We start from the raw sequence: 24,021 nt of genomic DNA, 5'->3' as shown, positions 1-24,021 counted from the left end.
GAGTCATTTTTGGTCATTCTATTGCACAGGAAAACCAAAGTAAAAATTCAGCTCCATACTGTTAGTTGTTGATAGAGTGTAGTCAGACTGACTCTGTGGCTTCATTGTGTCTTTGTGTGTTTTGACAGCTTGTTCCTGCAGCCCGCTGGGCACCCTGCCCGGAGGAAACCCCTGCGACTCAGAGACAGGAAGGTGCTCCTGCAAACGCTTCGTTGATGGACACAACTGCGATCAGTGTCTGGTGCGCAAACACAACTGTCAGCTATTTTACTTTCATACATATGTGTAGTGTATATGTGTAAGAACAAATGTCTGTTTTCCCTTTAGCCGCAGCACTGGGGTCTGTCCAATGACATGGACGGCTGCAGAGCATGTGACTGTGACCAGGGCGGGGCTGTCAATAATAGGTATGTCTCAAGACCACTTTGAATTATTCTACAATAAATGTTTTGTTTATAGATGGCACCATGCAACACATTTTAGGATAGAAGGATGTCGAATTTTATCACGGATCTAATAGAACAATTCCCATTTTCAGGATAATCATGAATATCCTCATAGTAGAAAAATACAGGAATTATCATGTACATATGTTTTTGTATTCATCCTTCTATGTAGATGGAGGAAGTTCTGATTTATGATTACCATATTAAGATTGTAATTGTTATCCTGCTGTTTTTGGCCTGTTATTCATGGCACCTATGAAGAAATAACAGATGTATAGAATGCCGTAATGGACCAATTAGCAGTGAATTTCCACAAACCGTGCAACAAAAAAATAGCTTTTAACAAAATTGAAGGTAATAGGATTTCAGTATCTTTCAAAATCAATTCAGGATTTGTATTCATCTTTAATGGTTACTGAGGCAATATTGTAAATTGCAATTATCTTCGCCAGGATAATCACAACATAACATTTTTTCATAAATAGATAAATACTTTATTACTTCTTTACTATTCTATGTCTTTACTTTATTATTGCCAAGCGACAGTGTTGGTGGTAATCGTTTGGTCCAGCATGGCAGCTCGGTTCTAAATGTCAATACAACAGATGCACAAAGACAAACATATCTCTACTTTTATGTACACATAAAAAACAGCAAAATAAAAAAATAATACTGAAAAACATAATAAGTGTCCTATCTCCCCCCCCCCCCCACAGCTGTGATCCTCACTCGGGGCAGTGTGTGTGCAGGGAGCACATGTTCGGCCGGCGCTGCGATCAGGTGGAGTCGGGCTTCTACTTCATCGCTCTGGATCACTACACCTACGAGGCGGAGGACGCCAAGCACGGCCCTGTGAGTGTGGTCATTATGTACAACACCATATTTTAGCATACATGTATGTAAATTAACATCCGTGTTGTGGTGTCACAGGGTGTGACGGTGGTACCGAGGCCGTACCCTCTGGACCGCAGTCCCACCTGGACCGGTATGGGCTTTGTTAATGTTCCAGAAGGAGCTTACCTGGAGTTCACCATCAACAACGTCCCAGAGTCCATGGACTATGACATCCTTATTCGCTATGAGCCGCAGGTAACACACACACACACACACACACACACACACACACACACACACACACACACACACACACACACACACACACACACACACACACACACACACACACACACACACACACACACACACACACACACACACACACACACACACGCATACACACACACACACACACACACACACACACACACACACACACACACACACACACACACACACACACATAGATAGATTGTTTGCTCTAATGTGTTTTTAACTTAAGCTTCACTATGTTGGTCTTATGTTGGGCTCCTAATTTTTTTTATGGGAAATGATCCTGACAAAACATTCTTTACCGCCCTTTTCAGAGATAATTTTCTTATATTTTCTAAAAGGCATTTGCCAGTTTTGGACTTTAAAACTACAAATTATAACAAACATATATTTCACCTGGAGAAAAAAAATTCACAGAAGAAAATCATTTTTTTTTCAATTGTTGTTAAGTCATAGGAGAGAAACAATGTAAATCAGACCTAACATGGATCCCCATATTTTTGGTTCTCACTTATCTCTCAGGCTTCCATAATAACCCTACATACACAGAATATTTGTGGTTCTAATTTAAGCCAGGTAATGGTTGTTATCTTGTCGTAGACTTTAAAAGGACACATGTGTCTGTATGTTTGAAGCTGCCAGAGCAGTGGGAGCAGGGGAAAATCCGAGTGCAGCGTCCCGTCTTCAACCCTCCGAACTACGACGCTCACTGCAGTAACTCCATCCAGAGTGGAGACGAGCAGACCATCTCTCTACCACCTGGATCCAGGTAACAAACATTACTCATATTCTGGGTTTCTTTGTAGCAACACCTTCACCACACACACTGACTCTCCGCTGTGTTTCAGGCACGTGCTGCTGGTGAGGCCGGTGTGCTTCGAGAGAGGACTGAACTACACCATCCGCCTCACGCTGCCTCTTTACTCGTCAGTCGCTGACATCCAGAGCCCGTACACACTCATCGACTCCGTACGTTTAGTTTCATACAATACATACTTAAAGGATTCCTTTTTATATAACTTGCTCACCCTGTCTTACCTTAGAGAAAACGTTGCTTTTATGCCTCAGCAAAGTGTTTTAGGGTTGTCTTAAACCATTTATCATGGTTCCCATCCCCCCTCTCTTTGAAGCTGGTGTTGATTCCCCGGGTCCGAGAGATGGATATGTTCGTTGGGGTTGACGGTGATGGAGCGTGGGATACGTTCCAGCGCTACCGGTGTCTGGAGGGCAGCCAGAGCGTGGTGAAGAGCCCGCTGACCGACATCTGCAACGACTACATCTTCAGCGTCTCTGCCCTGCTGCACAAAGGAGCCATGGGTACGTGGTTTAATGTGTGTGTCTATAATGTGTGTTTGTACCAAAGCAGTAAATAGCAGGAAAATAATATGAAATGTAATCTAATTGAAACAGGCTACATATAAAACAACAGTCTCATGAATTCCCACTTTCCTCTCCCTTGTCTTATCTCCCAGCATGCCAGTGTGACCCTCAGGGTTCCCTCAGCGCTGTGTGTGAGCCCAGTGGTGGCCAGTGTCGTTGTCGACACAACGTGGTTGGCAGGAACTGCGACCACTGCGCCCCGGCAACGTTTCAGTTCAGCCCCGCCGGCTGCAGACGTAAGTGACAGGCATGGGTATACATTTCAATGTTTATTAGACGGATAATACAAGATAATAAAAAATAAATCTCCCCTCAGCTTGTGATTGTGACCCTCGGGGTTCGATCACTGCATTCTGCCACGAGGCCACGGGCCAGTGCGATTGTGTCCCCGGGGCCACGGGGCGCCAGTGCTCCCACTGCCTGCCGGGCTTCTGGGGCTTCCCTCAGTGCAGACCCTGCCACTGTAATGGCCACAGCGAGTTCTGCCACCCTCAGACCGGAGAGTGCCAGGGCTGCAGAGACTTCACCAGCGGACACCACTGTGAGAGGTACAGCCATGGGACCCATTAATGAAGTCATACATTTTACACTGGAAGCTTAAAGTATGAAGACAAAAGACATTTGGGAACCATCTGGCGAAATGAGCATTCACTTTCTTTTTGCTTCACCTTTACCTGTATTTTCAGGTGTCTGGAGGGTTACCATGGAGACCCAGAGCTGGGTTCAGGGGGTCACTGTCGAGCCTGCATGTGTCCCGATGGTCCTCGCAGCGGACGCCAGTTTTCTGACAGCTGTTACCTTCTGGCTCATACTAACCAACTGGTGTGTGTGTGCAGCCCTGGCTACAAAGGTATATAAACACACACACACACACACACACACACACACACACACACACACACACACACACACACACACACACACATTATTAATAACTAATAGCAGTTTTGTTTTTATGTAAGCTGTTTGAAGTGCTCAAAGCCTCACATATCAACTTGTCTTCACATGTAACAAACCTAAACAACACTTGAGCTGCCCTCTAATTATTCCACTCGACTTAAAAAGGAGCCACTTCACTTCCTGTTTCCTGTCCTCCGCCAGGTGCCAGGTGTGATGAGTGTTCTCCGGGTTATTTCGGGAACCCTCTGGTTCCCGGTGGCCGCTGCCTGCCCTGCCAGTGTAACAGCAACATCGACATGCACGACCCGGCTTCCTGCGACGCTCGCACCGGGGCCTGTCTGAAGTGCCGGCACCACAGCGAGGGCTACAGCTGCCAGCACTGTAAACTGGGTTACTACGGCAACGCTGCCTCCCAGAGCTGCAGGAGTGAGTACTGCTGTTACTGTGACAACAACACTAGCTTACTGTATGTACGGGTATGTCAAAGAGTTTTATTGTCATATGTAAAAGGCAAAGTGTTGCCAATGAAAATCTTAAATACCATGTCCTCCAACAATGCCACATCCCATATACTGAAAAGAACAAACACAAAGCTAAAATGTGCAAATGACATGCATAAAATATACATGTGCGAAGTTAACCATGTGTCAATCTAATCGAAGGTACCGAATGGAACCCATGAAAAATAAATGTCTTGTCCTTTTAAATGTTAAAAGATAACAAACTATGCTTATTTCCCATTTAAAGAAACAAAGGACAGACGAACACTCGCTAAAATCAGTATCAGTAGCACTTAATAATAATAATAATAATAATAATAGATTACATTCTTATCTTACAGTGGACATGGGGGCCTTTTAAATTCAATGAATACTCACTCAACCACAGCAACTTTAACCCGTGCACATGAGTATAACATTTCAAAATCCAACACTGGGTCCCCCTCTCTCCTCTCTGTGCAGAGTGCATGTGTTTCTCTGTGGGGACCTCACCCCGGTCCTGCTCCTCCCCCGGCGAGTGTCAGTGCGATCAGGTCAGCGGTCACTGCGCCTGCAAGCCCAACGTGGTCGGGCAGAACTGCGACCGCTGCGCCGCCGATACCTGGGACATCGCCAGCGGGACGGGGTGCAAACGCTGTGACTGCGACCCCGAACACTCCTCCGGATCCTCCTGCAATGAGGTGAGTCACACACTGCCATGGAAACACCAACATCTGTTTGCAGCTGCTCTAATCTCCTCTCCCATGTTATGATGTATATCACAATCTGATGATTTCATTATCTTGGCGGAAAATAGGGTTTCCTTACAGTTGCTACATAGTTTTCCGTACACAATGTGAAAACTGCTTAGAATGTTTTCCCAACAATTCCCATTGAGGGTAAAGCTGCAGAGCGGCTGAAAGCAAGACTGTGACTAACCCATCTAATCACTGAGGCTGTGTTTGTGTAATTCTTTGATATATGGACTCCAGCTGTTTGGGAACTGCCTCCCTCTGCGGCTCCCCTTTACTCAAACTCACAAATCTGTATGTGTGTATACACAGAAAGATACCCTCAAAGAACAGAATACTGTGCACACACTCACACACAAACATTTGTGTTTATTGGCTGCTCTCCATCAGAGGAAGGAAGTCTCAGAATCCACTGAGGAATAACTGAGGACACATTTCTGTTAGAAGAGCAAGTTGGATGAAACTACAAACCTCCATTGTTTCTGCATGTCAAAGAAAGACTTAAAACAAACTGCATTAGTTCATAAGTTCAATTAAAATAAACACAAACATATTTTTTACAAATTATTGTCTGATGATATTTTGTATTTGTGTGTTTTTGTTCCCGCAGGTCACAGGACAGTGCTCGTGTAAACCAGGTTTTGGTGGCAATACGTGTCGGGAGTGCAGAGAGCTCTTCTGGGGGGATCCAGAGGACGAATGTCACGGTAGGTCACACACTTTTATGACCACACGTTAAAAAATATATAGAGCGGCTCCACCATGGGACCTTATTAGGGAACAAATATGTTCTGTAGTCGACAGCGAGAGATAAATCACTTGATCCCTTTTGAATTGTGCCTTGAATTACATACATGTCAATTTAATAGATCATTTCACTAAAGTTGTAGATTGTCGTGGAACCATTTTAGTTTCTGGCACAATAAACGCCCCCAACACTAGCATGCTTAAATATGTTCAGTGCTCAAATGTAACTTTTTGATTTGTTTTATTCAGCAACTCCTGGTTTTTATTTCTGCCAGAAAGCCATATTACTCAGTCATGTGATCCCCAATCGAAACACACCGTTTCTTTCTAATCATGTATGCTAACTGTCTTAAACCTTAATAGTTTTACTACAAACGTCAACTTTCCAAAAACTTGTTTTAAATGTTATATTTAGTTACCCATTCTGTTTATGTTCCTAAGTAATGCTCTGCTAGGCCTGGACGGCAGCCACATTCACTTCCTGTTTTAAAAAAAAATACTCCTCTCGTCCTTAGCATGTGAAACACATTAACAGTTTAACTGAGGTCAAGTTAAGACTTGACAAACCAAGAACAAGCAATAAAACAACTCTGCAGTTTGTAGTTTTGAGTCATACTACGTTCACCATATAAGGATGTGAGCACTGTCAAACAGCCTTAAATCTCATCGTCGCTGTTTCATTTCAAATCCAAAGTACTGGAGCCAAAACAATGGGAAACATAACTGTCCCAAAATATCCTGACTGAACCGTACTCTTCTGTTTATATTGCCTTCTACATTACACATTGTTTTTCTTCCTGCAAGTACTTTTCATAACATATCTTTCTCCTGAGTCACCGTTTTGGTGGCCTTATTGTTTTTCCATGTTCTGCTCTTATTTTGTGTGTTTTCCTCAGAGTGTGTGCGCTGCTCATTATGTACGAGGAAACCTAGTTTTGTTGTGGTTGACAAAAGCACACATTTAAACAATTACAGCAGATCTAAGTGATGGCTAATACATTTTTAGAGGAGCATTGTCTAGACCTTTCTTGATGAGTTTTCTATGTAGACAGCAGGGAATAAGCAGGCTGGTGCTCAGTTAATGGACTCTTATTCATAAACATGTTTTATTGTCTGCTGAACAAACTGCTGGAGAGTCTATCTAGCGCCTCACGGTAGCTGGCTCACCCTCGGAGAAAGAGAGAGGGAGTGGGAAAGAGAAAGAGGAGAGGGAGGGGATCTGGGAATGACCTCTTGTTCTCCTGCTCACGAGAACCAGATGTTTTCCAGAACTCCCAGGCAACCCATTTTCGTCATGCACCAACGCCCTGAATCCTGAATTATTCCCGCTGTATTCCCTGTAGTCTCTGAAGCTGTTACACCAGCTGGACCTCGCTGCCCATCTGCAACCATGATACACTCATGTGCCAAATCATGGGAAGTCTCTCTGGCCACCTCTCTGAGAAATGTGTGGGAGTAATGTGAAGTTATGTGAGGAAGTGTTGATAAAAAAGTATGATTCAGCCACAGCTGGGAGGATGTTTCGTAGTCTGGATTTAGATGTCAGGGGTTCAAATGTTTGTCAGTGTGGGGTGATCTAAGGCGACTGTTAAAGCAGTGGTGGAACAAGTACCAAGGTCCTTTACTTAAATACTAGAGTCTTCAAATACAACACTACAAGTAAAAGTTCAGAATTCAAATGTTACTTAAAGTATCAAACATAAAAGTACTTTTCTTCTCACAGTATTATAAAATATTATCCGATCACTAACAAATACATGTAAGGCATTTTAACGTTAACGTTTTTCAATGTGGAGCCAATTTTAGATACTTTGGAAAATACTGGGTTGTTCAGTAGCTAGTAACTATGAGTGTTCAATACGTATAGTAGTAAAGAAAGTATGATTTTGAATGCTGAAATGTAGTGAAGTAGAAATACTACTTGAGTCAATGTACTTTGTGACATTCCATCCCTGGTTACAGGTATGTGGCCTTTGTTTGACATGTAATGTTTTAACCCTAAATGGGCTTTTAACAACAGGATTAAAATTTCATTTTGACACAAACAAAACTTCCGCCCCAACCCTCACCTTCATGCTCCATAAATCATGAAAATAATGCAGCAACACTGCTGTTGGGAACCTTCAAATGCTGCATTCCTGCTTTCTGGATTTTCTCTTCTCCCTCCTTTTATTTTCTGAGGAGGGAGGGCAGCCCTCAACAGTCGGGGGGTCAGTACGACCTTCAAGGTCACGTTCATGTCTGAGTTTATTTACTGGAGCGGGTGGAGGTTGAATAAGCTAGGTTTTCAAATAGCTCATTCCCCTGGAGAGACTTCAAAAACATGAGAACCATAACGTGTCTCATATAACAGTTAATGGTCCTCTAATGTCCTTCAGGCCTGACATTAGCTTTGAAATCATATCATGCAAATATATTGATATTTACTGAGATGGGTCATTTTTGATGCTAAGAAAAATCTACAAATAAATAAATGAATACATTTAATGATTTAAAAACATTTCCCACCAGAATTTATTTAGTGAAAAGGAAGGAAAACGTCCTTTTACACCTTTACTTAAATAAACCTACAAATTAAATATATAATAATTTATTTTGGGTTAGGGGTTAGGGTTTATGTAAATATAAATACAAATACAATTAAGAGAACATTACATTCATGCCGAAACGTCAAATTCTAAATAAACAAAATAACATTTCTAATTTCTGAAAGGAGGAGTAGGAAGAAGTCAACACTATTTAAATCTTACCCCTTTTTTTATATTAAATCAATAATGTTGATGATTAACTTTAACATTGCAGCTTGATGCCTACATCAAAAAAATAAAATAAACAATTAAACATGAAATAGTATTAAAATGACAATTTTACAGTATTTTGTGGGTCTTTTTAAAGCCATCTGGGTGAGGGGGGGGCTACTTAAACTCTTAAACTCTCTTCGTCTATTCCAGGATGTATTCAGTGTTCCCTGACTCTCCTCTCTGTGTGTTTGCAGCTTGTAACTGCGACCCTCGGGGGATCTCCAGTGATCAGTGCCACCGTGCGACAGGTCAGTGCACCTGTGTGGAGGGGGTCTCCGGCCCCCGCTGTGATCAGTGCGCTCGGGGCTACCAGGGGGAGTTTCCCACCTGCGCACCCTGCCACCAGTGCTTTGCCATCTGGGACAAGGTGGTGGGCGAACTGACCAATCAGACGCAGCGTCTGGAGGCCCAGGTGACAGAGATGAAGGACAGCGGCGTGACGGCACAGTACAAGGACGTGATCAAGAAACTGAACAGAAACGTCTGGGCTGTGAGAGAAATCCTGGAAACCAATCCTGCAGGGCTGAAGCTGGGGGAGATCGAGGATCTGATGCACCGGATTACGTACGTACAAACACACACGGAGAGGGCTGGTCTATATGAATAAGCAAAAAGGGTCACAATATAATTAATGAAATACCTGGATATTGTGATTATATTGTAGGGTCGTCCCTTGATGCATTTAAAACAATTATTTCACAATGCAAATGTTACCAATAATGGTGTAATGACAACTACATGTACTGCAGTCTAGTCTTAAAGGTCACCTATAATGCAAAATTCACTTTTTCATGTCTTTCATACATGTGTCCCTTCTGTGTAAAGAGATTCTGAAAGTTTCAGGAAAATAAATCCGTTCTCTTTCTGTCCTGATCCATTTATAAAAAAACCTGTCTGAAAATGAACTGATCAGATTGTGGCCACTTTATTATGTCGTAACGATTTTTTGGCTGCAGTAACCATTAGCCAATCACCAACCAAGGTAACCCACTTTATCACCTGAATCCCCTCCTAGAGCACCATAGTGTTCTTTTTAACCAAATACCTCTCAGAGGGGTGTGGGGAGGGGCTCCTTATTTTCATCTAAAGTAACAGACAGAGAATCAGCACTTTTTAAACAGGGCTGAAACAGAGGGGATTATGGGATACTGCAATGATATGTTTGGTGTTTGGAGCCAAACACTTCAGAGACATGTTTTGTATATATCTGAGATCATTTATTGATGAAAAACAGTATAATAGGGGCCTATAATACTAGAACAGGTCGAACAATTTGGTCAATTTCAGACTCACAACATCGATATTATCTCAATATATCACCAAGTCCTAAAATGTACAAAGAGATGTAGAAGGCGTCTTTTTGTTTGAGTTCATCGGTGTGTTGTTGTTTCTTCAGCGGTGTCATGTCCTACCTGAACGGAGAGCTGAACACAACGGAGGACGAGGTGATCCTGCTCCACAAAGACGCCAACGCCACCCACACAAAGCTGGACGCACTGACTGAGGAGGCCAACCAGATGGAGCAGAGCATCCAGGAGCTGAGGCAGCAGGTGTACAACGCCAAGAACGCCAACATCCAGGGTGAGGAACCAGTGGAAGAAACAGGAGACAGGGAAACCAGTGTGTCAGCTCATTGCTTTACATTCCTATTGTTATACATGTTCTCACAGAAAAATCGTATCTATGTTTTCAAAACATTTCTATATGATCCTAACATCTTATAGACGTTTTAAATGATATATAACAGATTGTAGAGCCTTACTATGGGTATGCATGGTTGTCAGCGTTTTGGTTTATTTTGACAGCAATGTCATCATAGGGTTCCTAACTTGCCCAGGAAGGGAAATAAACACACAAATGGAAAATACACTACTGTCTAATATGATATAATGATTGACTTGTGATGGAAATTGGAACAACATGGACGTAAACTTCAACTTTACTGGTTGGCAAAGAACAACAACTGCTAGGCGCTTACTCCTAATTGACCGGATCTTTGCTGAAAACCGCCAATAATTGACTAGAATGTGAAGAAACTTAACCGAGTTTCACACACTGTGCTCAAGCTCACATTCCTGCTTAAATAAATTATCCAAATCCATAGCTAAAATGGAATTGCAGTCCCATGATGACCAAGACTGACAGAAACCCTTTGATGGGGGCGTGTGTGTGTTTTCAGGTGCCATGGATACCATTACATCTGCACACATGAAGTCTATACAAGCAGAGCTCCAGGCCAACAGCTCCACCAGCGATCCCGGCAACACGCTGGACCAGTCGGCCATAATGCGAAATAACACTGAGAACATCCTCGTCGCGTCTCAGAAAGGGTTTGACCGCGCACACAAAAGAAACTCGCAGAAAGTCGACAAAATGACCGACGAGCTACATAAACTCGACCTTTCTGAACTGAGCGAGAAGGTGAGAAAGACTCCTGAAAATCTGTATTATTATTATTACATGCCCAGGGACTGCAGATTAACATTATACAAATATTTAAAAAGCCAAGAGAATACAAAATTAAAAAAGCTAAAATACAATAAGACTTAATGACAAAAAGATAAAATATGAACCGAGTGTGATATGAATAGATATTTGATTTAATAAAAGACAATCTTGAATTAAAGGTCCCCTATAATATTATTTTTCAACAATATATTATAGCTCTAAGTTATATACAAAACATGTCTCTGAAGTGTTTGGCTGAAATACCAAACAGATTTGCAGCATCCCATAATCCCCTCTGTTTCAGCCCTGTTTCAAAAGTGCTGATTCGCTGTCTGTATCTTTAAATGCGAATGAGCTGCTGCTGGCCACGCCCCTCTGAGGAGTGATTGGTTTAAAAAAAAAAAACACAATGGTGCTCTAGGAGGAGATTCAGGTGATAAGAGGGGCGGTTGTTACATTGGTTGGTGATTGGCTAATGGTTGCACCACCCAAAAAAAGTTATGACATCATAAAGTGGCCAAAATCTAATCAGCTGATTTTCAGACAGGTTTTTATATAGATGGATCAGGACAGAAAGAGAGGGAATCTTTTTACTTAGATGGTACACATGTTGATGTAGAAAATACATGAAAAAGTGGATTTTGAACAATAGGTGGCCTTTAATAGAGGTGAGAGTTTTCTGGTAGTTTGTTGCAGATATATAAAACCTAATATCTAAACGCTCCCACATCAAACCCCTCAAATTATTTATTTACATCTTATGTTGATCATTTCCGTTTTGTATTCTCTCTCTGCAGATTTGTGGTGGGGCAGCTGATGTTGAAGGATGCTCCAGCTCCCCCTGTGGTGGTCTTGGGTGTGTTGGGGGGGACGGAGCGCCTCAGTGCGGCGAAGGATGCAAAGGCCTCCGCTCGACATCCCACTCTGCTCTAAAATCCTCTGAAGATTTGGACGAGAAGCTCCTGGAGGCGATGCAGGAGGTGGACAAGCTCTCCAGGATGGTGAGTGCACGCGGCCATTTTGAATCTAGAATAACTTGAGGTGGAGACGAGTCATTCATTTTGTTTTTGACCAGGTATGGGAAGCCAACAACCGCGCTAAGGACGCAAAGGTGAACGCTCTGGAAGTGCTGGGGAAGTCAAACCGGAGCAAAGAGCGGGTGGAGCAGAGCAACGAGCAGCTGCGCACCCTCATCAAAGAGATACGAGACCTGCTCACCAGTGAGTGCACACACACACACACACACACACACACACACACACACACACACACACACACACACACACACACACACACACACACACACACACACACACACACACACACACACACACACACACACACACACACACACACACACACTGCTTAGTATCTTTAAATGCATAATCATGTATGTTTGAGATATTTTGAGCTTGAACTATTACACTCACACATTTTTTGTTACAGTGATTTATTAATTAAGACATTTTTGAATATGGATTTAGCTGCCTATTGCAATATATGTTTTAACAAAAGACAACTTAAATGCTAATGTCAATAAATCCCATTTTATTGAGGAATGGACCTTAATGTTAAGGATACAATTTGATGTGAACACTAGGAAAACATTGACTACGTATTTGTGCATAATTGCATTGTACCAAGTGTGTTAAACCTTTCATGATAACTCATATTTTGAATCTTGAAATATGAAACATTTCCTCAAAATGTAAATATAGCAAAATGGGAGTTTGGTAAAAAAATATATATATTTTAGGAGTTGTCAAATATCGTTCTGTTTTTTTATCCATTCATCACTTTACAGTTGTTCATGCGTTGGTCATTTCCATATCATTTTCTTACTGATCACCTGTGTTTCGTTCATGATTTTGCAGATGAGAAGGCAGATGTGTCGGTGATCGAGGCGGTGTCCAACGAGGTGTTGGCTCTGGAGATGCCGGCGTCGACGGGAAAGCTGAAGGAACTGACGGAGGAGATCAGGGAGAAGGTGGGCTCTCTGAGTAACGTGGAGACCATCCTGGGGCAGAGCGCTAGAGACATCCAGGTTGCAGAGGAGCTGCTCAAACAGGCCCAGGCTGCCAGGTAACATTAAAACATCTTCAAAACAAATATAAATATATGTTGTGTCAGATATTGTCTATATAGAAGATTCTAAAAGTATTAATGTGTCAACAGTGAGGAGGCTTCTCAAATGAAGGAGGCAACGGACATAGTGAAGGCGGCGCTGGATGAGACTGAGCGTGCTCAGAACATCGCCATGGACGCCATCCAGCTCGCCCAGAACAACACGAAGGGAACCCTGGAACTGCTGGTCTCCGTGAGTTTGACATCTTTGACCTCTGTCACTAAGCTACTGTTGTAGGGAGGATACAAATGACTATCCGCAGGCTGTCAGTGTTGGATAATTTGTGTGTGTGTGTGTGTGTGTGTGTGTGTGTGTGTGTGTGTGTGTGTGTGTGTGTGTGTGTGTGTGTGTGTGTGTGTGTGTGTGTGTGTGTGTGTGTGTCAGGTGGAGTCGGAGACGGCCATGTCGGAGCTGAAGCTCAGTAACACCACGGGGCGCCTGCTGCAGATGGAGAGGGAGGTCGGCCTCCTGAGGCAGAACAACCTGGAGGTGACCCGCCTGGCAGAGGGCGCCGACCGGACCACCGAGCAGGCCCAGCTGAACGCAGAGGAGGCCCAGCAGGTCAGAAGCACACACACACACACACACACACACACCTATAGTTGGAAATGCGTATGGATAACCTATACCAGCGGTTTTCAAAGTGAGGCGCGCCTCCCCTGGGGGGCGCCAGAGAGCTTCAGGGGAGGCGCAGCGTGAGACACAAAAGAACGAGAAAAAGACGAGTAAAGTGACACTTGCACACTTGTGGCTGTCTGTGGAGACCGAGTTCTCCCACCTCGCCAAAAAGGCTGTAAAAGTGCTCATTCCCTTCACCTCCACCTACCTGTGTGAGTGCAGGTTTTCCGCATTGACTTTGATCAAAAGCAAGTACCTGTAAAGGCTGCAGCCAGAGTATGATCTGCGTTTATTCCTGTGTGATTCAAAGACGCAGACTCATTGTTCCCACTAAAGTAGGGGTGAGTGTAATAAGGAGGCAAAGTTGACGTTTAGTGTGTTGCCGGGAGCATATAAGGATTTATCCACCATGTTGAAAATGTTAAAAAAAATATGTCTTGAGAACACGGCGTGCGGAAATATACGGGTCGTGCTGCAGCTAGATGTGCCTGTCCTCTGTAAGAAGGTGTCGGCGACTGACATGCAAGGAAGAACAGCTGTCCACAGGCTGTTCCAACTTTAACAACTGTATTAATTTCCAGGGTAGTGAATTGAACATGCAATTGTAATTGGGTGTGTGGTATATTTTCATGCACGGACACGCATGTTCCACAACACACAAACTGAACAACACTCAATTTTCCGATCGCTACCAGTGTCCTTGCGATCTTGTTATAATAACAAGTGCACGTTACTGATGCAATATGGTTGAGACCATTCGGGCTTATTCTAGAGGGGTGCAAGGAATAGTCCAAGTAGTGGGGGAGTTTTATACAATATGTTTAAAACATAAAAATAAAAAGGTTTAAAAAAGTTATTGTTTAATGTTTAAAGGAGGTGACGCTACTCAGCCAATCAAATCGGTGCAGTCAGCAAGATAGATTCAAACACACACACACAGAGACAAGACAAGAGGAGAGAAACAGTCGGAGTAATTTCAAATGGCGGAAGGTAGACAGCGAAAACAGAGCATTTAATTACATTTTCTCTTACTGGACCTCTTTGAAATGCAATTGAATACCCCTGCATTATAGCAACAACAACAATAATAATAATAATAATAATAATAATAATAACAGCAATAATAATTGGGAGGGGGGGCGCGGCTGTTCTTATGTTCTCTGAGGGGAGGCTCACCTACCCACACTTTGAAAACCCCTGACCTACTGTATACTATATTAATCCATTTCACATTGTTATAGTCGATTGTGCATAAAACTTGCAGCATTGTATCACTTTTACTATTTTATTGCAATACTTTGTTTCTCTTCATGTCTTAGTTATACTGTATGTTGCATTGTTGGAGGAGCTTGGCACTAAAGATTTCTTTGTTACACTGGAACTATTGCCTAGAGAATATAGAACCATTTATAAGATACAACAATCCCTGTTTTTAAAAATATGAATGCACATGTTTGATAGATACATTGTATTCATACCTAGTAAACCCAAAGATATGAAACATTATGTAGACCAAAGAACATGAACTACAATCTAATAACAAATTCTGATTTGAAATTGAAGCATACCTATACTTGGAAATGCGTATGGATAACCTATACTATATTTAAAAAAAATTATAACATACTATTATACTTTATTATAACTTTTATTTATTTTTTATAGGCACAATAGTTACAGTGTAATAAAGAAATCCTTAGTCCCAAGCTCCTCCAACATACAGTATAACTAGGACATGAAGAGAAACAAAGTATTGCAATGAAATAGAGAAAGTGATACAATGGTGCAAGTTTTATGCACAACCGACTATAACCATGTGACATGGATTTAGATAAGACAGGATGTACAATTTAAATAAACAAAGTAAAACATGTTGTTCTGTTCTCCAATCAATGCTTCTTTGTGCGTATGCACTATGCAGGAGTTCGACGTGGAGGTGAAGGATAAAATGGTGGAGGTGCAGGACCTGGTGGAGGACAAAGGGGAGACGGTGCTGCAGGCCAAGAGGAGAGCAGACACGTTACAGAGGGAGGCCAAACAGCTGCTGGATCAGAGCAGCATGCAGCTGAAGAGACTGGAGGGTGAGCCATTTACAGATGTTTTGACCTTTTTCAGTATTTCTCATTTAGATTCTTTGAAACATCATGATTTTGAACACACTATACTCTGTTGTTATTTTGACAATTTGACATACTACAATCTTTTTTCAGCATACCATACATTTTTTTCTTTGATATTTTCGACATACTATACCATGTCTTAAAAGTATTTATGTGACCACTCTCCAACAACAAGCCACAAACTGCTCCCCACATTGACGTCACTATGTTTCCAGAGGTGGAGAGTTCCTACGAGTCCAACCAGCGGATCCTGGAGGAGAAAGCTGCAGAGGTGGTGGAGCTGGAGAGAAGGGTTCGGCAGGTCCTGGAGGAGATCAGCTACAAAGTCACGCTGTACAGCACCTGCAATTAACTCCTCCACCTGCAGCAACCTCTCGTCCTCATGAGCACTGCTGGGATTTATTGGTGCCAAATGTTTTTAAAGCATTCCCAAGTACTGCTCTCAAAGTATTTTACAGCTATTAGGAGCAAACACTGTCATATAATTGACTGCTCCACACTCCAGTATATTGTCCAGCTGTACCGAAAAGGATTTGAAAAGTTGCCAAAGACCATCGAAGTATTTAAGTATCGAGTCCAAAAGAAAACCACTAAAAGCCAATGTGACCTCAGCGCTCGAAACCAAGAATGTGTAGAGAATATAGAACCATTTAGCTTCATGAGATATCACAATCCCTGTTTTTAAATATATGAATGCACACGTTTGATAGATACATTTTATACAAACTTAATAAGCCCAAAGATATGAAACATTATGTAGACCAAAGAACATTTGTGAATGGTTTTGCGACTACAAACTACTAATAAATTCTGATTTGAAAATGAAGTTAACGAAGCATTCCAGTTGGTCTTTTATTTTTGGTTTATTGTGGATTGTCTACTTTAGAAAATCACTTTTTTTCATCTATAATTTTCTATTCACGAGGGTTTGATCAGTGACACCTGAGTTAATCAATATTTTTGATCTTACTATAAAACACCCCATAATTGTTTCGTTCTTTTTAAATCTGTTTAGGTTCTTATTTGTGATTTCAAAGCACATGTCGATGGCCCCAAGAAGTGTGCTTACAAGATCTCTGTTCAATATATTGACTGTATGAGGCTGAACAACACTGCCCCCTAAAGGCAAAGAACAGGAACTACAGAGATGGTCAAATCCAATAATCAAGGTTTGAAGCTTTGAAGCTTTCCACGGGTATTTCACTTAGGGAGCATAGTTAAAATACCTTTCTTTCCCCAATAACTCCATGCTCGCTTGAAAAATAGTATGTCGAAGTATCATGACAATTACATTAAGTACTTTAAAGGGTCTTAAACTCAAGACCAAAACTTTTAGAGACTAGAGAAATGACCTGTTAAACTTAAACAAACGATATTTACAATAACAGAGAAACATTTTATTTGCATTATTTGGCATTCAGAACAGTTTTTCCTAAAATAAAGCATCTTCTGTGAAGTTAATTCCATATAACAAAAGATTAGTCCTAAAACACAGGCTCAACTCATACAGTACTGGCAACAGAGAACACTTACACTTCTGTAGTCAAACTAACACCTGTTCTGTATGTTAAAGAAAATATTGTAATTACTTAACAGTGTGATCTTATGGCTCTGTTATCATGTAGCACAGCAATAGCAGCAGCAATATTCATGTGGGTTTTTAGGTTTATCATATTTGCACAATGGTTTTACCTATGCGGTTTAAAGGCCAAAGTCGAAATTGATATTTATTGGTTTTACTGCCCAAAGAATGATAATCATTCAATGTATTTTAAGAGTTGAATACAGTGATGCAGGAGTCCTAAAACCCAGAAATGAGTTAGCATTTCAGATTCCCTCGTCTCAACTGCTTTAGAAGCATGAAATAAGCTCTACACCATAAAGCATGTCGGTAAATAACCACTGGTGAACATATGAAGCGTATATGCGTCTAAAAAAACAGCAGTTGCTAACAAGTGGCTACATGAGACGACTGACCTGATGAACGTGATTACGCAAGAAATTAGCTGGCGTTAGCGACAGAGCTAATTTACTGCAATAATCCGAGATCCAATGGAAAAAACCCTATGACTTTTGTTGAGGGAGCGATGCTAACTTGTGGTTTGTTCTACGAAAATAAGTCATCCCTGCACCACTCTATTGTTGAGGCAAAATCTAACATCAAAAAATGCACAACAAGGTGAAACGTAGCTTTTTTTGTTCAAATTATCTGATGAATTTTAGCAGCTTAACAAGGCAGGGTGACAAATCCTCCCACAACACGTTGGAATGATCTCTGTTTTTAAACATCTGGTGTAAAAATATACGGAGTTGTGGTTGAGAGGGACCCTCACATCTGAATCTTTAATCAAAACCCCCTCTATACCTTTTACCGACTACAGCTATGACGCTCCAGAACATGAACAACTTCACATAGGGGCTGTAAAAGTGCTTTGGATCTATTTTCCTTTAGCTTTTAGGGGTAAAAACGTGGGGGTCTAGTCCCTGCTGCGGGGGCTGTGTGGAGCCGGGGCCCCCTCCACCGGGGCCGAGCTGGGGACGGAGAGCAGCTGCCCGGCGTGGATGCGCTCGTTGACGCGCAGCTCGCAGCCATCCTGCAGCATGCGCAGGGCGATCCGGGCGATGTTCTTGGAGTCGTCCAGCCCGGAGTGAGGGCGGCCCTCGTACTTCAGACCCAGCTTCTCCAGCATGGTGCTGAGCTTCGTCTGCGTGCGCGGGACCTGAGCCGGGGGGGGGGGGGGGGCGGATTAAATTAGCTCAAATGTAAGACTTAAATAGTGTACGCATCTCACATTTTTTATACTACATTCTCACATTTGATTCTTTTTGAAAGCATCTCTAAGGACTAGGGTTGGGTACCGAGAACCGGTTCCAACATTTTGATTCCAACGGCATCATTTAGACATGTGAATTTCGGTTCCGCTTTTCGATGCCTGAGGAAATGTTTCTCGCCTACTGTATGACTGCGGCGGGGCGGGAAATGTAGCGTTGTACCTACACTTCCTACAGCGTAACCTGAGACCAGGGCGAGCGAGGGAGAAAGGGAGGGCGCTGTTCTTATTAGCATCTGGTGCTAGCTACTCTAACGGATATTAGAAGAAGATGTTTCTACAATGGACTCTTGAGTGTTTAGATAGTTCACTTTAGTCTAAGTTATCTCAGTGGGTCTCAAACGTTTTGATCACAATTTATGTAAACACATATCTCCAAGGCACTCCTTTATAATTATCGGGATAAAACAGGTTTGAAATAATTCCAATGTATACTATAGGACAGTAAACCAGACATATCGTTTTAAACTGGAGAGATAACAAAATATGCATAAATAAAATAGTAAAATAAGATATGAATGAACAACAAATAAAATAAGCTACATGTATTTGTTATTGGCTATGGTAGGTTATTGGTTATGTTCACATACTTATTTAATTATTCAAATGTAAGCTGATCTTTTTCATATGGGTGTTTTAGAGTTGTACCCCCTAGATCTAGTCTCTCGTAATTCTGCTTAAAGTGCACCAGATTGAAGCATTTTAATTTAAAATGTTCAAACATGTCTTCCCGGTATGCCTGAAGGCAGATATGCTTGTTTTTCTCAACAAGAACTGTTTTTAAATGGGGGGGGGGGTTTCCTTTAAAAGTTGGACTGTTGTAGCTTCAGTGGTTTCTCAGGTTACAGTTACATAGCAGTGAATATAAACAGACTGATTAATGTGAATATTGCTCTAAACTAACCTGTGTAAAAGTTTCTTGAATACATGTAATTTTTTTGGTGGAAGAAGCATGTATCATTTTTTTACCCTGCCCCTCAAAGAATCGGAATTGAGAACCATTAAGAACCGGAATCGAAAAGTAGAATCGGAATCAGAAACGTGGAAATTCAAACGATACCCAACCCTACTAAGGACACCCTATAACTATATTATGACATGGCATTTTTAATGACATACTATATTACAATTCTGTTTTTATGATTAACTATGATGTGACGAAAAGCAGTATTTCAGATTCTGAGATACTCTAATGATAAACTATACAATGACATAAATGCTATTTTTAATGACATACAATTACATATTTATTTTGCCTTTTATTGACATACAATGACTCTTTCGAGGTTTAAAATGCCTTTCTCACGACTACTCAGTTGTATATAAGAGTACAACTTTGCTTTGGGTCTGCAATAGTGCGGCGAAATAACTAATATTAACATAACATGTATTAACACTATGCAATAAAATACTATATAATATTTTTGCGTATATATAAAGTACAATAAAGACCTTGTAGAAGTTCCCGTATGATTTCCTGATGTTTATCCACTTCTTTGCAAACTGAGGATATCGGATCTTGCTGAGCCGACACTGGATGTTGAGGAACTTGCTCATGTCCCAGGCCCTGAAAATTAAGTGTGTAAGTAGCGTAAATGGAAGAGGCACAAATTACGTTTCAAATTCTGCAGCGTTACTGAACTCAAACGTACCCGTCGGTCAGGATGGCGTACTTGTACTTTGTCCCGAGCTCCCTCTCCTGAAGCCAGTCGACGACCCGCTGAAGAACGGCAGGAAACACGTCTGCTTCTTCCACCATTTTCTGCTCAACAAAACAACAACTTACACAAAAATTCCTGATCACAGTAATGACACTGACTACAAAAGTACCCAACCTACCTGTGTGATTCCTGTTAGCTTCACACAAAAGTCTGAAAGCTGTAGGTTCAACTCTGGCTTCACATATTCCTGAAAGGAGTCCACCTGTAAATAATAATAAAAAATACTGTTGTTGGAATTTGGATCATAGCGTTTGTGTTAATGTTGACCATTTCAAATGAATTGGAAATGAAAAATTGGCAGTCAAAAAAAGGTATAGCATAAAGCGTGTACACTGTGACATTACAAACACCACTTCTACGATTAACAAATCAAGCTCCACTCACGATTTCCAAGGTGTGCGTGTTGATAAGAACCATGGGGAACTCAATGATTTCATGATGGAAATCTGAGGGATTATCCTCTTCACACGTTGCTTCAAAGTCCACCACGCAGATGTAGTCGTAGTAGGTGTCGGTGGGGCTGCTCTCGGTGGAAGACTGCATCAGCTTCTGCTTCTTATAGTGGCTCTTCAACCTCTTCTTCATCACGTCCTTCACCCCTCTGTAGACACAGGGGAAAGGAGGTTTGGTTACAGTTCTGTTGTGACGCTCAGCGGCAGTCAGTACAGGCTGAGTGTATGAACTGAGAATGCTGCATAGAAATCAAATTCATTGATTTCTCTCACTGGTGTAGGGTAAGAAAGATAGTGTGTGTTTTGAAGCGTTGAAGAATCTGGCGTGAGTGTTTTATCTTCAAAGATTCAACAAAGGAAGATCCTTTATAACTGTACCGTTGGACTATATAACTAAGTAAAGTCTTAACTTCTGTTTATACTCTTTACATTAACACACATTTATATTTTTCTAAATCGCATGATCTTTTAATGTTCATTAGCACGAATGTTTACACATACCTCATCATATTTTTGCATATTCCCGCTTAGCAGTTACAATGTGCATATTATTAAAAGGCATTTTTTTATATTTAAGTGTAATATTTCCTCTTGTCTATATTTTGGTCTTTGAAAACGCGAAAGGAAATGTCTTGTATGTGAAAGCATTCTTGGCAAAAACTACTATCCTAACTATATTATGTTGGTATATCATACTAACATCAGTATTATGAAATGTCTATATAAATACTGAAAAACACTGGTGTTTGCTAGGGTTGGGAACACTAACATCCTAAATACAAAACGCCTGGGTAATAAAGAATAATAATATTACCCCTTTTAATATGAATTTAAAGTACTTTCTCCATCTGTATGTTTTATATCTTTGCGCTGCTGCAAAAATGATGTCCCCAATCAGGATAAATAAAGTCTTATCTTATCTTTACTGTTTATCTTTACCTTGTGTCCAGCTGCAGCGCTTCTAACTTTATCCGCAGCTCGTCCTTGGTCATGCGGTTGATGTGTCCGTTAGCCAGAGAGATCTCTTTGTACACCGGGTGGCTGAAGTCGCTGCTGGACTGAGACGGGGACACCTGAGGAGCAGACTCTCCCTCGGGACAGATCCTACTGCAGGGCTCTGTCTGAGGAGGAATATATCAGTGGGTCCAAGAATCAGAACTCAGAGCAAACATATCAAATGACTCTCTCGATATTTTGATGATGGTGGTACCGTTGTTTCCTTTACTCATCACCAAATTGTGTTTTAAACCAGAAATTAAAGAACAAAAATAAATTCCGTTTTTGAAAGATTTAGCAGCTGGTTTAAGGAGTCAGATACATACAAACTATTCTCAACATTAACCCAGCAATATATAAAGGAAAAATAGTCCCTTATTCACCAGCTGCAACAGTAAAGTGATCTAATTTCTCATTGGGGATTAATAAAGTAGTATTCTTTCTTCAATAGATCCTCAAAAAACGAAATCACACCATAAACATTTAATACATTTGTTCACTGATATATTGAATATTGAGTGAGTATTAGGATAAAAAAAGTATCAAACCCTCCAATTTCATGAATATAGACATATCAGTTAAACAATAATGGCAGTTATTATATTCCAAATGGTGCATCACTGTAATTTAGATTTTGAATGCAATACTTTCTATTTTGCACTGAGCTATTACAAATGTTACTTGTTTTGGTGCAAGATCAAGGACTTTGATACCACTTTTCATTAGATTTATGTATCTTCAATGTAATGTAGTAAACTAAAAACGTGTTGTAGTTTCATATAACAATATCTTTATATTACAGTATTTCCACATGAAGCTAATTTTCGCTGCTAGCACCAACCTTTTCATCCTCTTTTGTGTTAGACATCTTCCCGTTTACGTCCTTGGTATGAATGTTCTCCTTGTGCTCATCCATTTATAGTGGACGTTAATCCAGAAACGAGTATTAAAAAAACAACTTTAGTTAATTTACCAGTATGAAGATAACGTTACCATCTAACAGTATGGCTTCACAGGCTAACACATGCTAACATGATAGCATACATCTCTCTTCTTCTTCGCTGCTCTGCACTTTAAGACTCTACTTACGATACTAATGTGTTGAGTTGTAATTATTAGTTAGGTGAATAATAATTAATAATAACGCGTTTAATTGATAATATTAATATTTCAGCGCCAGTCAAACCACAGCATGAGCAACTTTTTTTTAAGGTGGACAGTTGTGACGACTTCCGGTTTGCGCCAAAACAAACGGAAGCTCACTATCGCCATCTATTGTAGTGGATGAAACAAGAAATGTCTAAAGAAATATTTGGCATATTTTATCTTTTTTAAAACATAATATTAATAATATAAATTCAGGTGGACTATTATAATATCAGGTTTATTGATATTAATACTTCAGTGGCTACAGGTATTGTTAACTGAATAAATAATACAAGATATAATGCCCAAGATATCGAGATGTATTTAATATAAACTGTTGTAATCCCACTTGTTTTTATTTTTGTTTGTGTACTTATATCTCTGATTCGGTAAGTAAATGCCATTAAAACATCACAAATCAATATCTATAATTCATATTTATATAAAGTTGTAATAGATATTGGCGTGTAATTGGAGACAATGCTCATATATGACAGCTAGATGGCAGTCTATTCCTGACTAGATAATAATATAGTGTACTGTATACCAGAGGTGGGAGTGAAGTCCAATAACCCCAGTTACCGCATTTAAATCAGGTAAAAATATTGTGGTTACGAAAAGTTTAGTTTTATCTTCAACATAAACTGCAATGGAGAGTGGGGCGCTGAAATGATAACCCTATAAGCTCTAAAAGGGCTCTAAAGTGATAACAGGAGTACAACACAAATATTTTACATCAACATGTTAAGCCTCCTGTCCTGGCTCCCCTTCAGAAGGGTCACAGCCTGTCTCATGTCTAAGGTGCTCCCATATGACACTCTCTCTTTGCTTTCCTAACTTTGTGTGCACAAAGAAATATTGCATCAAAGTCATTACAACGGAATAATGTATGTACCAGTGCGCATGATATGTGTGTGTGTGTGTGTGTGTGTGTGTGTGTGTGTGTGTG

At 40.9% G+C, this 24,021-nt stretch overlaps 2 protein-coding genes across 2 annotated transcripts in view; one reads left to right on the top strand and one right to left on the bottom strand.

Annotated features, from left to right (window-relative positions):
- The window catches only part of lamb1b (laminin, beta 1b), a 25,031-nt gene extending 8,274 nt beyond the window's left edge, over positions 1-16,757 (top strand). Inside the window, exons 11-33 of the mRNA XM_079653400.1 lie at positions 129-241; positions 328-407; positions 1,163-1,298; positions 1,377-1,535; positions 2,192-2,325; positions 2,405-2,525; positions 2,687-2,873; positions 3,029-3,172; positions 3,253-3,484; positions 3,623-3,786; positions 4,038-4,262; positions 4,799-5,016; positions 5,678-5,774; positions 8,810-9,179; positions 10,012-10,196; positions 10,795-11,036; positions 11,861-12,064; positions 12,139-12,283; positions 12,938-13,145; positions 13,239-13,380; positions 13,573-13,749; positions 15,728-15,887; positions 16,142-16,757. Of these exons, the coding sequence (XP_079509526.1) occupies positions 129-241; positions 328-407; positions 1,163-1,298; positions 1,377-1,535; positions 2,192-2,325; positions 2,405-2,525; positions 2,687-2,873; positions 3,029-3,172; positions 3,253-3,484; positions 3,623-3,786; positions 4,038-4,262; positions 4,799-5,016; positions 5,678-5,774; positions 8,810-9,179; positions 10,012-10,196; positions 10,795-11,036; positions 11,861-12,064; positions 12,139-12,283; positions 12,938-13,145; positions 13,239-13,380; positions 13,573-13,749; positions 15,728-15,887; positions 16,142-16,278 (3,980 nt within the window). The 3' untranslated portion in view covers positions 16,279-16,757. The remainder of the gene's footprint in view (positions 1-128; positions 242-327; positions 408-1,162; positions 1,299-1,376; positions 1,536-2,191; positions 2,326-2,404; positions 2,526-2,686; positions 2,874-3,028; positions 3,173-3,252; positions 3,485-3,622; positions 3,787-4,037; positions 4,263-4,798; positions 5,017-5,677; positions 5,775-8,809; positions 9,180-10,011; positions 10,197-10,794; positions 11,037-11,860; positions 12,065-12,138; positions 12,284-12,937; positions 13,146-13,238; positions 13,381-13,572; positions 13,750-15,727; positions 15,888-16,141) is intronic.
- A 544-nt stretch (positions 16,758-17,301) lies between these two features.
- On the bottom strand, positions 17,302-23,171 carry eri1 (exoribonuclease 1). Its single transcript, XM_079653401.1, has 7 exons — positions 22,768-23,171; positions 21,870-22,051; positions 20,863-21,079; positions 20,597-20,680; positions 20,410-20,519; positions 20,210-20,324; positions 17,302-18,646 (listed from the first exon to the last, which is right to left on the bottom strand). Exons 1-7 carry the CDS (start codon positions 22,840-22,842, stop codon positions 18,404-18,406), a joined length of 1,026 nt encoding a protein of 341 aa, XP_079509527.1. The 5' UTR covers positions 22,843-23,171; the 3' UTR covers positions 17,302-18,403.
- Between the last annotated feature and the right edge of the window lie 850 nt (positions 23,172-24,021).

This window comes from Notothenia rossii (genome assembly GCF_949606895.1).
Source record: "Notothenia rossii genome assembly, chromosome: 10".
Classification (NCBI taxonomy): domain Eukaryota; kingdom Metazoa; phylum Chordata; class Actinopteri; order Perciformes; family Nototheniidae; genus Notothenia; species Notothenia rossii.
This window is presented reverse-complemented; position numbering and strand designations above follow the sequence as displayed.

What these genes read in the sequence shown, in the direction of transcription:
- eri1 (XM_079653401.1), bottom strand. Translation starts at nt 22,842, where the DNA reads ATGGATGAGCACAAGGAGAACATTCATACCAAGGACGTAAACGGGAAG. An exon ending in GCGCTGCAGCTGGACACAAG is followed by an intron (nt 21,080 to 21,869) that starts GTAAAGATAAAC and finishes CTGTGTCTACAG; the next exon opens with AGGGGTGAAGGACGTGATGA. An exon ending in AGCTAACAGGAATCACACAG is followed by an intron (nt 20,520 to 20,596) that starts GTAGGTTGGGTA and finishes TTTGTTGAGCAG; the next exon opens with AAAATGGTGGAAGAAGCAGA.